General features: G+C 34.1%; 1 protein-coding gene across 1 annotated transcript; it reads right to left on the bottom strand.

Moving 5' to 3' along the window:
• Positions 1-5,542: 5,542 nt before the first annotated feature.
• On the bottom strand, positions 5,543-7,288 carry LOC123874389 (carbonyl reductase [NADPH] 1-like). Its single transcript, XM_045919694.1, has one exon. The coding sequence runs from the start codon at positions 7,223-7,225 to the stop codon at positions 6,329-6,331; it is 897 nt and encodes a 298-aa protein (XP_045775650.1). The 5' UTR covers positions 7,226-7,288; the 3' UTR covers positions 5,543-6,328.
• Between the last annotated feature and the right edge of the window lie 7,231 nt (positions 7,289-14,519).

Genomic DNA, 14,519 nt, shown 5'->3' with positions numbered 1-14,519 from the left:
GTGTATTGTATGACTAACATGTTATTTGTTTCAGTGCAAATATTTTATTATCGCCCGGAGGAACAAAGAGCAAAAATCTCATTACTTTTCCCATTTCAAAAATTTGTAACATCTCTGTTTAGTGAGCACGAACATAACACTGTAGAGGTCTAATCGCTGGTTCACATTACTCCAGTAATATTCCAGTCAGGCATCCTGACTTCTGATTTCAGTAGGTGCACTCTATCTACTGAATTCAGTGAGTAATCCAGTCCAGTAAATATATTTCAGTCGCTGGATGGAATGAGTCATTTTTAGCATTGGATAAGAATGGATAGTGCCGCATACATAATTCCAATAATTTATAGACCATTGAGTTGAAAGATATGAAAATGAAACATTTCCAGGTGCATATTTGGTCTTATTCAATTTTTTTCGAAATTGTAATGCAAGACAAGTTTTTAGATCCCTATAATTTAGATACTTTCAAGGCAAGAGTGAATAGGCATCTTCTAAGCAAGCGTTCTAACTTAAACCAGAACATGAATCATGTAAATAGGACGTTATGTAAAAATTCCGGAGACTTTTGAAGACGTTTTACAAAACAAAGCGAGCCAAATGGGGCGAAATGAGATACAAAAAGGAATAACGTCTCGGCTTATCATCAGATTCCGACGTTGCTGCGTCCTCGAATTCATTGAATTCCCTCGAACGTTTTATTTCTGGTTCCGATGTTTGGCGAATAAAATTTTTAGAGGCGAATGCAAATGTTGGTTTTCAATTGAATTAGATTTCTACCGTGATTTGGTCGGATTTCTTGGATGTTTTTGTCGTCAGTGGCGTCTTATCGGTTTGTAGATTCTTCATTTCTATCTGAGAGCTGAGATAGCTTATTCTGGAGGCATGCCGTGTGAATTCGCGTGATCCAGTAATGTTTTCTTAAGTATCACACGTTCAACGTGGATACTAAAATTATAAAAACGAAAATGACTGCCTGTTTCCTTTTCACGGCCATCCGTTTACCGATTTTGACAAAATTTGGTTCAGAGGTAGGTAGGTAGCTTGCCGAAGACGGGCATTGCTTACTTTTCATCCCGAAAAATTAAAAAAAAAACACGTAATTTTGCGGAAAAAAACCTGCATCCACACGGAAGAGATCGTGGGCATCATCTAGTCACTTACATTTCCCTTTCTTCTCCAACTAAGAATAAGCTAGGTGTCAGAGTTAGGTAAGAGTTAAACCAAGGGTCATCTTTAAGTCAACGAACAAGTTCCAAATAATAGCTCGAATTGGTCAGTAGGTACTCGCATAAAATTAGGTCTAAAGCAACTTGGAGAGCTCGAAATAGTCTAAGTTATCCGTTATCTTATTCTGAATTCTAGTTGAAGTTACTGTTAACTTATTAGTAGCCGCTACTTGAAGTCTAGTCAGCCTAATTCTATAGTTTTACTACTAGAGATTGCCTGTTTTTGCTTCATACCTTCCTCTCTTGGCGAACTTTATCAGCCACTAATTGAAGTTCAGTTAGTATAATTCTATAATTAGGTATAATCATTGAACTATTATGTACGGTACGGTATAGTATAGTATAGTATAATATGTAGTATACTAATAGTAGATATAAAAATAAAGTAGTAGCAATATACTTAGTGTAGTAATACTATAGTAGGGGAGTACTAGGTAGTGAAGAAATAGTATGTTACGAGTATATTATATCATCATCATCACCAGCCTGTGGATGTCCACTGCTGGACATAGGCCTTAACAAACGGCCATCGGCTCTACAACAGGGATGGCCTGCCCACTGCCACTTCATCTTGCTAATAGTTTGGGCTATGTCAATGATCTTGGTTCTCCTGCGAATCTCCTCATTTCGGTATATTATATAAGGGTTCCTTTTTACCTTTTGAATTACGGTACCCTAAAAGTACCTTAGTCTCTAAAATAACTCAATTAAATCTTTATGCTTAGATGCCATAAACGCTTTCCAAACTCTCAACTTTCTTTTTACAATGGAAAAAAATCAAATTGCTTTTGTCGAATTTATTCAAATAGTAAGGACGCGTCCCAATCTGAAGTTAGAAATTTCGAGATTAAGGGGAGGTATCAAAGAATTTTCATTAGGCCAAAGTGGGATTCGTTTCCTTCGAGTCGATCTCGGAATTTAAAGTTGGAATATTTGTAAGGCGGAGAATATTGGACCATTTTCATAATCAATCAAATTCCATTTGTTCAAGCGTCAAGGTACCTACGACCTTTGAATTTGGACTTCAATTTTATTTATCTTTACGACAGTAATTAAATGAATTTCATTATAATTTATAATGTCTTTGTGGATCCCTGTATTCATTATGGATTTCTACGAAGATATTAAATCTCGGCTTTTGAAATTTATTACCGCCGGCATTGACAATAGCTTCTTAATTGTACGCCTATTGTAGGCTTTGAAAAGTTCGAATTATACATGTAAAAATTAAGAATCTTTTCCTTTTTGGAAGTCTGTTAAAAATAACTTGCCCTGACGGACAATGAAAAATGGGTTAGAAATTTGTACAGTAAGTTAGTTTTATAATATAGGAACTCACTAAGAAGGGTTTTGGAAATTTCATCCCTAAGTAAATTAAGTAAGTGATAGAAAGTATAAAAGTCCGTCATTTTTCAAATTATTCCATGAATTTTGATATTTAAGCTTTCGGTTGATAATAAAGAAATACGTATTTTGATGATTTTTCAAGGGGGTTGAGAGTTTTTTTTAAGAATAATAGCCATGCTAATCATGACTAATACTCCCCTTTCCCCTCCAATTAAGCGTAAAAGTTGTATGGAAGTCTGTTATTTTTCAAGTTATATCAACAAAAATTGATAATAATTAAGTGAATAGACACGTGTTTACGCATGTAACGGGATTTTTGAAAATTTTACTCCACTGTTTTCAAAAATTTCACTCGCGCTAATCCCCGTTCTAGTGAGAGATAAAAATCTTTTAGCGCATGTTTTTTGCGTGATTATTTTGCACTATTTTTCGTGTGGTATTAAATTTCAATGGAGTGGTTTTGAATGTTTTTTCCCGCTGTATTTGTCTTGTTCCTGAAGATAATGATCAGCGAGCAGTTGGAAAAATCCATTATATTCCTAACCGCCATATTGTCATTGAATTTCCTGCCTTTATTTCAGAAAAGACCAAACTAAATTCCAAACGAATGGCCTAGAGTTTATGGGTGCCGTTTCGTTGAATTTTATTCAAGTTGCGTGAACTAGTTACCATGCTCCTCGCTGTGTATAAGTGGATCAAGGGCGGAGAGGTCAAGTCACGCTGGTCGTCCCTCGTAATATTTCATAGTGATTTGTGATTTATTCCCAACTGTCCTGAGTTAGAATCGGCCAAACAAATTGATTCAATATGTCTTCCTGTCTGAGCAACAATTACTTGTGTTGGAAAACTCACCCGATCTGTGTCAAATGCTTGTTTACTTATTTCTTTGTATCTACCTATATTGTGAAACTTGACTGGCCCGTTGGTCTAATGGTTAGCAAGTTCGACTGCGAGTGACGAGGTCTTGGGTTCGATTCCCGGATCGGGCCATAAACAGTGAGTAGGTAGGTACTAGCTCGGAGTTAGAAAGTTGATGGTGTGCCACCCCTAAAGCCATCGGTCCTGCTCATAATCTCTCTCCGGTCGTGTTAGATTTCCGTCCCGTCGGGTTATGAGAGTGAGGGAATAGAGAGTACACCTGTGTTTGCGCATACACTTGTGCATTATGATATCTCCCGCGCAGTTGACTTATCTCTATGGAGATTGGCCGCTGCAGCCGAAATTCGCCACCATTATTATTACCTTGTCCAGACCCTAGCCACGGTAATGGTATGTATACAGTATTCCAACTTCATACAAACGGGCGAAATGCAAGCTATACCTACGCACCTCGATGTCGGCAGGCGCTCGACACGCAGACAGTCGCGACTGTGCCGCAGTGACGAACGGGCGGTGTTTTGTTTTTCTAACAATAACCACGCGATTTTTTCGCTGTATGTGAAACCCGATCAAAGAAGCCACAATTTCAGCTCAGAATGTCGGTATTTAAGGTACCGGGACTACAATAAGATTAATTCGCAAACTTTTTTGATTGTACCCAGCGATGATTTTATGAAATATATATGCAAAAAATGGAGAAAATATTCCGAACTTCATTTAAAACCAAATATATAAATTGTAAAGTAACTGCAGGTATCTATAACCAAGGAAAAGATATTCCATTTTCTCCATCTTGTCCATGTCACCCAAAACAATTTTTGATTAAAAGCTTTATACTAGAATGCGGATTTTTTAAACTTTAAAATTTAATAATTCGTAACGTTCGTTTAATTTCCTACATCTCAGTCGAGGCGCAAATATTTTTCGGTCTCGAATGTATAAGACCGATTTGTTATTCAATCATAAACATGATTTTTTAATTAAATCTACCAATCAAAAAACAACACGCATTTTTATTGGACATTTCCTATGCAATTCACAAAGTATTTTATTTGTTTATATAAAAAAATATATTTACAATCACAAAACTAGATGGAAACACAAAGTAGGCAAAAATTAAAATGCTGGCGGCAGGCAGCCCTATCGCATGTTTACGTACCGCGCAGCTGTAGGTATTTATTTCAAAGAAACGGTCGAGTTAGAATACTGTATAGATCATATTACCGTGCCCTAGCTTACTGGTACTGGTTACTGGTTAAAGGTATCCCACCTTTAAAGATATTCTAAGATTGAGATAAAAAATATAGCATCTATATCTTTTGCCCGCCCTTATTTACAATCTATTATGCATTGCAATAAACCTGACCACTTGATAGCCTACCCCACAAAGGAAAATAGTCTTTATTTCAAAGTGCATACGGTCAAAAAATGTTTGATAAGAAATTTAGTATGAGACCCAATCTATTCTCCGGTAGGACAGCCAATTTCGTTAGGTCATGAACATGCATCGTGTTTTGGATATGTTTATTTAAAGGAAAGACGTACGTAGAGATACATATACTGTATTAAAAAGAATAATTTATTACTGGTACATTTCTACAACAACATGTATCTAGTTTTATTTATGTCTTAAATAAATTATTAAATAAATATGACAATATTTTTTTACAAAGTTTAAAACTAAATTTTAAAATAAATACTTAAATAATAATTATAACAATAAATTACAAATCAAAAATATCATCTAAACAACCAAACGAGGCAAGGTGCCCAGAACGCTGGCTGTGTTACCTTGTTGAATGGCCAGACTGATATTCAATATGCTAGGCGAGGTAACTGCCAGACCTCTGGTCACCCGTGGATTCCGCGAGACGGGATGACGGGTCCTTAAAATAGGATCTAGTCTCCTCGCCCCACGAACCCATGACCTCCACCCCAAAAGGCACAAAAAAGAAATTATTTTCTAAGTATATTTTATTATTTTCTATATCTTTTCACTAAATTCACAACATATAAATTCAAATTCAAATTCAAAATATTTTTATTCAATTAGACTTTTACAAGTACTTTTGAATCGTCAAGAGCATCTCAAGAAACTGTAATATAATTTAATAAGTACCTATTACCATGATATTACATTTTCTTAAGTAAAGTTGAGCCTCGATAGCTCAACGGTTGAGGAGCGGACTGAATTCCGAAAGGTCGGCGGTTCAAACCTCACCCGTTGCACTATTGTCGTACCCACTCCAGACACAAGGTTTACGCTTATTTGGAGGGGAAAGGGGAGTATTAGTCATGATTAGCATGGCTAATATTCTTTATAAAAAAAAAAAATAGTGTCAGTAAAATAGTTAAAAATTTACACCTAGTAGCCTTCTTGTTAACACATCTCCACTGCAAAAATGTAAAAGTACTGTTGAAGTATCGCTTTGACTTTTATACGAAACAAAAGCAAAACTGCCTTTTGTAACCTTAGATTGTTGTAACGCAAAAATTTTACTGAGTCTTTGATGTTGTCTTGAGATAACTCTTTTGGAGTCTGCATCATGACTGGCGTTTCACTGTTGCTTCGCGATTTGGTGAAGTTTCACTTATATTGATTAATATTGCGGCAAATATGTGCTTTAGGTATTAAACTAAATTAGTAAAGGGGCTAATTTTTGGTTAAATCGTTTTGCATGAATCTGTTAAAATTAGTATAATAATAAATAATAAAATAAGTATGACGCTAGACATCAAGTTGTAAGCACAAACGAGTTTTTTTTATTCAGGATGCCTCTTTAATGCGTTGTAATACATATAGGATATTGAATAGAGGGTATTGAATACAGGCGTATGGTCATTTTTAGTTTTATCGTTTTTATACACGTATTAAATTAGATATTTGCATCTTTCAAACTCTCCTCAACTATCGAATTCACAAAGTATGACTTAAGATTGGGATCCGTCCACTCCTTTTCGGTTTTATCAAACCAGAAGTACTTCCCTTTTACTGATTGATCAATATCTAAAGCTAAATAAACCGGAGTTTGACTAGCTTCATCTATAGTCAAGGAACCAATTTCTATAGGTGTTAAGGTCTTTGTCATACTTGTCTTGACAAATCCTGGATGTAATGAATTTATAGAAATACCTCGACCCACTTCCTTTTGCTGTATTCTCGTTAAAGCACAAAGAGCAATCTTGGAGATTCTGTACGCCAATAATGAAGTTTCGACAAAGTCTTCACTGTTCATTGTTCCTGTCTTAACGGAGTCCAAAAACCATTCTATAAATGCATTCACATCTTCAAGTTTAAGATCTTTCTTTGTAAGACGATTGATCCAGTAAGGGTTTTTTAGATTGGAAATATGACCGCAATCACTTGATATGTTTACGACACGAGCGTTATCCTTTAAAATTGGAAACATATACTCTTGAATAGTTAATACGCTGTAATAATTAATATTAATTACTTGTAGGGAATCTCCGTAAGTAGTTTTTGTCAAATTGGATGTGATGAGTCCAGCATTGTTAATAAGGATATCCAGGCCTCCGTGTTTTTGTTTTAGGTGTGCTGCAAATGCCTTCACACTGTTCTTGTCGGTAACTTCAAGTTGATGGAAAAGCGGGTTAAAGCCTTCTTTATTCAAATTTTTGACTGCTTCTTGACCTCTTTTTACGTCTCTCGCAGTTAGATAAACGTGTCCAACTCCACGTTTGCACAATTCTCGAACTATGCCGTAACCTATTCCTTTATTGGAGCCAGTCACTACAGCTACTTTATCAGCCATATTTGTTTAGCTAGTTTTGAACTACTAAAGTGATAGTTGTTTGATTACAGAGTTTATATAATTATGATAAGCGCTGTCTATTATGTACGGTTTCGTTTAAAAGGGTCAAGTGCGAATCAGAAACGCACACGAAGGGTTCCGTACAAGTAATAACACTTTTTAATCTTTATTAATTTTCATGGCCGTCAATTTTAAATTGTTATTATTTGTTGTTAAAGCGGCAATAGGAGTACCCATTCTGTGAAAATTACCTATTACGGTTCACGAAATACAGCCCGCTGACAGACAGATGGACTTAGCATAATGAAATGATCTTTCTTTGAACGAGCATTATCTGTACAATACAGTGATATTATGTGCTTTTGAAAATAAAACGTATCTAAGTCTATTTTACTTAAAAAACAAATTAACAGTAGGATCTGATTCTAGTTGTTACAATAGCAATTGTTTAGCACTCATTAGTTATTATTCAGCAGGTGAAATAGAATTTATACTCTAAATTTATTTGCAGAATTTTTAAATGTTCCAATAATTGAAAAACAAGTGTCTTTTCCGAAATTATTAAGCTTTCTTCTTCTTTGTCTTCTTCACAGACGGTGGAGCGGTCGAGATCGTCATTGCAGTTCTGTGGTACGCTTAACAGTGCGTTTGCATTCCTCTCTGATGGCTGTTTTCCTTGTGCATTCATGTGAAGGAACGTCTTAAGCTTTAAAAGGCCAGAAGAATACGAAGATTTTTTTTTATTGTGAAAATGGCACTCTAGAATAACGGAAGAATATTAAATGTGTAATTATTTTACTCTGTAAATTATACATACTTAGTTGGATGTGTGTTAAATTGAAATATAATTTTATCATTTCATTTTTATCATTAATATAATTGTTTGTGAAGAAAATTCACTGCTGTAAATTGTAATCTATCTAAAGTTGTAATTATATTGTAATAATATTATTGTTTACAATCCTTATCAATAAGTGCTTATCAAAACTCAAGATAAAGGCGATGCATCAAAACAATCTATTAGAAATTATCGGAAATATTCCATTCCGTAAGGTAACATTTTAACACAATTTATGTTTCAGTGATTTAATAAGCACCCTTACCCTGACGTACCTTACCTTAGGGTAAAGTTTCGACTTTACGCTAACGCTGTGCTTTCCGGTGCAAGGCCGCCATTCTAGCACCTTGAGACCCCAACGTCTATAGGAGTTGTATTCGAAGGTCACACTTTCTTGTAAGATGCAAATTGAGGATTCCGAGTTGTGAAAACGATGCTTTTAACGATCCTTTGATTTATATACTTACTTATAGTTAGTTTTTTGACAAAAAGGGACATTTATACGATTTGCAGTCATTATTGTGTTTATTTAAGAGCTTAATAGAACAAAAAGACGATGAAACAGATTCAGCAACTGTATGCTCAGTTTATAAATTGTTTCCAACCGCAATAATGATATCCTCTTGTTCTTTTTCGTTAAATTTATTGTCCCTACCATTTATTACATCAAAAGACTAAAAGCACAGATTTTGTAAATCCAATTTAATTGAATACAAATTCGTAGCGGCGAGGTCGAATAAGTGGAACAAATGGAGTGATTCATCACCCCCAGTATAAATAGGTTGCGTGCGATGCCGCGATTACCCTTTACTGAGTGGGAGGAATTGTTTACCTTACTTATTCTCTAGCATTTTCCCTTTTCTCAAGATTTCCATGTTTCTTGAATTTCTATTAAGATTCGATTTTCATTATATTATAGGTAAAATAAAGCTTAGGTTTTCCTGGTGAAAGAGTTTTCAAAATCGGTTCAGTAGTTCCAGAGACAAACAAACTAACGAACATTACCTCTTTATAATAAATACCTCTTTATAATTGAATAAATGATTATGAAATTGGAGGGATACAAGCAGGATAAAATATCAATTTCAAGTAAATAAAGTAAATAAATAAAACACGAGCAGAGATGACGGTCTTTAATTTTCCAAACAACTGCAGTATCAAAATACCTACCTGGGTATTCCTGGGTCACGTCTCTAAATACACAGAAATCTAACAAAATCTATTTTTGTACTATTGGGTTAAAACTTAGAATGGTGGCTCTCAATTATCGAGTGGTTAAAATACAGCAAAAAATATCGAAGAGATAAAAAATTCTAATTACGGGCAATCTTCTTTGTTACATACAGTTATAATTAAACTTGTACTCCTTTATTTCTATTCTCGGCTAATCCTCCTCATTTCAAAGTCAAAGAGGGGATAGATTTAAACATTATACACCGCAAGACTCATTGCTGATTTCACTTACAATTAATTATGCTTTTTATTGAAAAGTAACCGACCCAAGTTTTGCTCATGTTGAACCTCTAAATTTTTATGATCCAGTAAGACGAAAGGATTTTCAACCGCTAAATATTACATTTTTCCATGATATTTGCGTTTTTCAGTGACCTCATCAGCGTGGACCTATTTTTTAAGAAATTTTGCAAAATCTATACATATTAAGAGCAAAAGCTGACTGACTGACTGACTGATCTATCAACGCACAGCTCAAACTACTGGATGGATCGGGCTGAAATCAAGGCTGAAATTTGTCATGCAGATAGTTGTTACGACGTAGACATCCGCTAAAAAAGGATTTTTGAAAATTCAACCCCTAAGGGAGTAAAATAGGAGTTTGAAATTTGTGTAGTCCACGCGGATGAAGTCGCGGGAATAAGCTAGTACTCTCTATGTGGGAGTTTATAATATAAAAATATCTATATGCTAAACCTTCAGCTTTATAGACCAGCAGTTTGAGCTGTACATTGAGAAGATTTTGGAAGTGCGACCACTTATATTTAACCCCCGACCCAAAAAAGAGGGGTGTTATAAGTTTGACGTGTGTATCTGTGTATCGGTGTATCTGTGTATCTGTCTGTGGCATCGTAGCTCCAAAACTAATGAACCGATTTTAATTTAGTTTTGTTTGTTTGAAAGGTGGCTTGATCGAGAGAGTTCTTAGCTATAATCCAAGAAAATCGGTTCAGCCGTTTCAAAGTTATCAGTTCTTTTCTAGTTACTGTAACCTTCACTTGTCGGGGGTCTAATAAATTTTTATTTTACACTTGTTTAGTCTAACAACAGCAATGTTGTTCTATTGTTTGACATAATTTTTACTTTCTGTAACTATTCACGACTACTGTAGTTAGGTACTTGGGGCAGTTAATAAAATTATTATTTGGACTGCCATACTGGGGTAGTTCGATTAATTGATTGTTGAAGTCCATTCAAGCAGTCACTGCCCAACTGCACAAGCAGTCTCGTTTATGACAATTATACGAAGGCTTCGTCTTCGAGATTAGGAAACTTTGTAGTAACACGAACCGTGTGGCCATTCATACACTAAGTTGAGAAATACAAAAACAAGATAAATACTTTTTTCGTAGGTACCATAGACTATACTTCTCATAGTGACAGCACTGATCGTCATTTTCATTCGCGTTCTAGTGCCTGGCCGTTCAACACGATATTCTTAAAAGTCGTAGTGAATTTGAGTATTAATAATGCCTAAACGCAAAAATAAAAGTAGTGATGCACGCCGGTAGTTGAGGTACGACACAACGCTGGTAGATTAGCCGCTTTTTATGACAGATGGTGCCTCATTACTAATGACGCCGTCATTTTATCGTGGATTAAAAATGGTTATAAAATTCCTTTTTTCACAACCGCGAAACAGGAATTTACACCGTCCTCTAGAATTTTTTCTCAGGAAGAAATTAACGAATTTGAAAGTGTCATTAATGAATTGTTAAATTCCGGTGCAATATCTGAATGCATACCATGTAATATGCAATATATTTCAAGTATTTTTCTTGTACCTAAGCCGAATGGCAAAAAGCGGTTTATTCTAAATCTTAAGTCACTTAATAAATTTATATCCACGAATCACTTTAAAATGGAGGACTTACGAGCAACTTTAAAATTAATTTCGAGAAATTCATTCTTATGTACGCTAGATTTAAAGGATGCTTATTTTTTATTACCTATAAATGAAAAATTCAAAAAATTTTTTACGTCTCATATGTAACAATAAAACATACGAATTAAACGTCCTCACATTCGGATTGAACGCAGCTCCTTTAGTTTTTACAAAGTTAATGAAACCAGTAATATCCTTACTTCGGTCTTTGGGATATATTTCATCCATTTACTTGGATGATATATGTATAATTGCTGACTCATTTCACGCTTGTTAACAGAATGTAACTCATACAATCGATATCTTAGAGTCATTAGGTTTCATAATTAACTATGAGAAAAGTTCGTTTATACCTAAAACTAGATGTAAATATTTAGGATTTATAATTGACACCAGAAATTTTCATATCGCTTTCACTAATGAAAAGAGGATGTTAGTAAAAGAAGAAATATTGAAATTTATAAAATTAAAGCGATGTACAATTCGACAGTTTACTCGTTTAGCAGGTCTCCTTACCTCATCTTGCCCCGCCGTTCAATATGGTTGGTTATACACCAAGAATATCGAACGATGTAAATATCTAGCTCTAGAAAAGACTAAGGACTATGATAGTCATATGACTATTCCTCAACATTTAGCAAAAGATTTTGAATGGTGGCTGACACATATTGTAAGGTCAGTTAATCCTATTAGAGATGATTCCTACTGCTTAGAAATCTTTTCCGATGCCAGTAAAACAGGATGGGGGGCAGCACGTGGTAAGGATAAAGCTAATGGTAAATGGAGTGAAGATGAGAGAAATATGCACATCAACTACTTAGAAATATTGGCAGCATATTTCGGTTTAAAGGTCTTCGCAAAGAGTCAAAATAATTGTCAGATACTTCTTCGCATCGACAATACAACTGCCAGTTCGTATGTAAACAAAATGGGTGGCGTGTGATTTCCTCATCTCACTGATATTAACAAGAAATTATGGAATTGGTGCGAGGACAAAAACATTTTTGTCTATGCATCTTACATCTCTTCATAAGATAATGAAGTAGCGGACGCAGAATCGCGACGATCGCACCCCGATATCGAGTGGGAACTAACTGACCATGCCTTCAGTAGAATTGTAGAACACTTTGGTAGACCAGCTATAAATTTGTTTGCTACTGGGCTAAATAAGAAATGCGATGCATATATTTCTTGGCATAGAGACCCAGGAGCAATAGCAGTAAATTATTTTACGTTGAATTGGAAAAAACTAAATTTTTATGCTTTCCCATCAATATCTGTAATTTTGAAAATGATTCGTAAGATAATTTTAGATAAAGCTGAAGGCATAGTAGTTGTTCCCCTCTGGCCCACTTAACCATGGTTCCCACTTTAAAAAAAAAAAAATTATGTAATGATATGTTAATACTTGGAACCAACACAGACGTGTTATTTATTATCTGTTCCTAAGAGCCAATTGCAACACAAAGTCACGTTAGTAGCCGCGAAGTTATCCGCACAGCGTTTTTTCACGATGAGGGGTCCCACAAAGTGTATTAGACATCATGAGTGCGTCAATATCAGACAATTCTGTTAAACAATATGGTGTTGTATTTAAAAAATGGTTAATTTTTTGTAACAATCACAATATTGATCCTTATGAAGCTGCCTTATGCCTGATTACCTATGTAATTACTTTCTTAACTGAAATGTTTCATAAAGGAATTCAGTATAGTACTTTAAACAGTTATAGATCTGCTTTATCTTTAATTGTAAACACAAAGATAGGCACAGATGATAGGTTAACTAGATTGTTTCAGGGCTTCTACCGACTACGCCCATCTTTGCAAAAATATAATGTTACTTGGAATCCTTTTAATTGTATTAAATTTTTTGGAAAGCTGGTACCCCAATGATGAGATTAGTATGGAAAAACTAACAAAAAAAATTGTAACATTACTAGCTCTTGTAACGAAGTAAAATTAATATGCAGAATATTGAGATTAAAGCTGATGACAGAATTATTATAAAAATACCAGATTTGATTAAAACTTCACGCGCTGGCTCTTTTTTCAACCCTCCTTAATTATACCTTTTTTCAAAAAAAAAAAAAAGCCAGAAATATACCCGGCAGAGGCCTTATTAGTGTATGTTAATTGGATAATTTCTGTAAGAAACAATGATCAACTGTTTATCAGCTTTAAAAGTCCATATAAACCAGTTTGTTCACAATCAATCAGTCGTTGGATAAAGGAAGTTTTAAATAAAACTGCAATAGATACAAATATGTTTACAGCTTATTCAACGAGGCATGCCTCCACTTCTACTGCATATAAAAATACTATTAATATTGATTTAATACGCAAAACTGCGCGTTGGTCAGTTTCGTCCTCCACATTCGCACGTTTTTTATCAAAGAGTTGTGGTAACTGATAATAGCAATAATTTTGCAATATCAATTTTAAATCTCAATTCGTAAAACATTTAAAATGCATTTTTATTTTCTTTGGAAATAATAATATGAGTTAATTTAATTCTTTGATTTACTCTTTATTGCTTAAGATTAAGCTGTTACGTTTTGTTATATTGATATAATTGATTAAATTGATTATATGAATATATCTATTATGATTTATTTTTTTACAAATGTCATATCTCTAAAGATCTACAAAGTTTCCTAATCTCAAAGACGAAGCAAAGTATAATTGATGATTAAACGAACTTACCTTAAGTGAAGTTCTATCATAATTATACGAAGGCTTCGTCTGAAGAGATTAGCTCCCTTCCACCCTTTGTTTCCTTTCAGAAACCCGTGTATGCATTAGTAAAAAAAAAAAAGCTCTCTAAACTAAATGAAAATGACGATCAGTGCTGTCACTATGAGAAGTATAGTCTATGGTACCTACGAAAAAAGTATTTATCTTGTTTTTGTATAATTATGATAGAACTTCACTTAAGGTAAGTTCGTTTAATCATCAATTAATAATGTTAAACTCCGTTTATTTTTTGGAAATCTTATAGAATAAAATAAATATTATTAATCTAAAATATAATTGCTCAAAACTTGTTTGTGTACTTATTTAACTTATTTGACCTCTATAATCCATCATGGAGTAAACATAATTTGATTAGATAAATAAGAGTTAATAGTTAATAAACATGTTACATTCAAAGTTAATTTGGACTAATTTTAGTTATTATCTTACTTATTAAATTTCAATATTTTTTTTATACAATTTAGTTTAGTTGAATGGTAAAAAGGTCACAAAGATGAATAATTTATTAAATCAACAAAACAAAACAAGCTAAGTAAAAGATTTTTTTTTAAAATAATGCAATATATTTTTTAATGATACGCA

Source organism: Maniola jurtina, chromosome 18 (assembly GCF_905333055.1).
Source record: "Maniola jurtina chromosome 18, ilManJurt1.1, whole genome shotgun sequence".
Classification (NCBI taxonomy): domain Eukaryota; kingdom Metazoa; phylum Arthropoda; class Insecta; order Lepidoptera; family Nymphalidae; genus Maniola; species Maniola jurtina.
Note: the sequence above shows the minus strand (reverse complement) of the source record. Positions and strands in the feature narration are given on the sequence as shown.

What these genes read in the sequence shown, in the direction of transcription:
- LOC123874389 (XM_045919694.1), bottom strand. Translation starts at nt 7,225, where the DNA reads ATGGCTGATAAAGTAGCTGTAGTGACTGGCTCCAATAAAGGAATAGGT.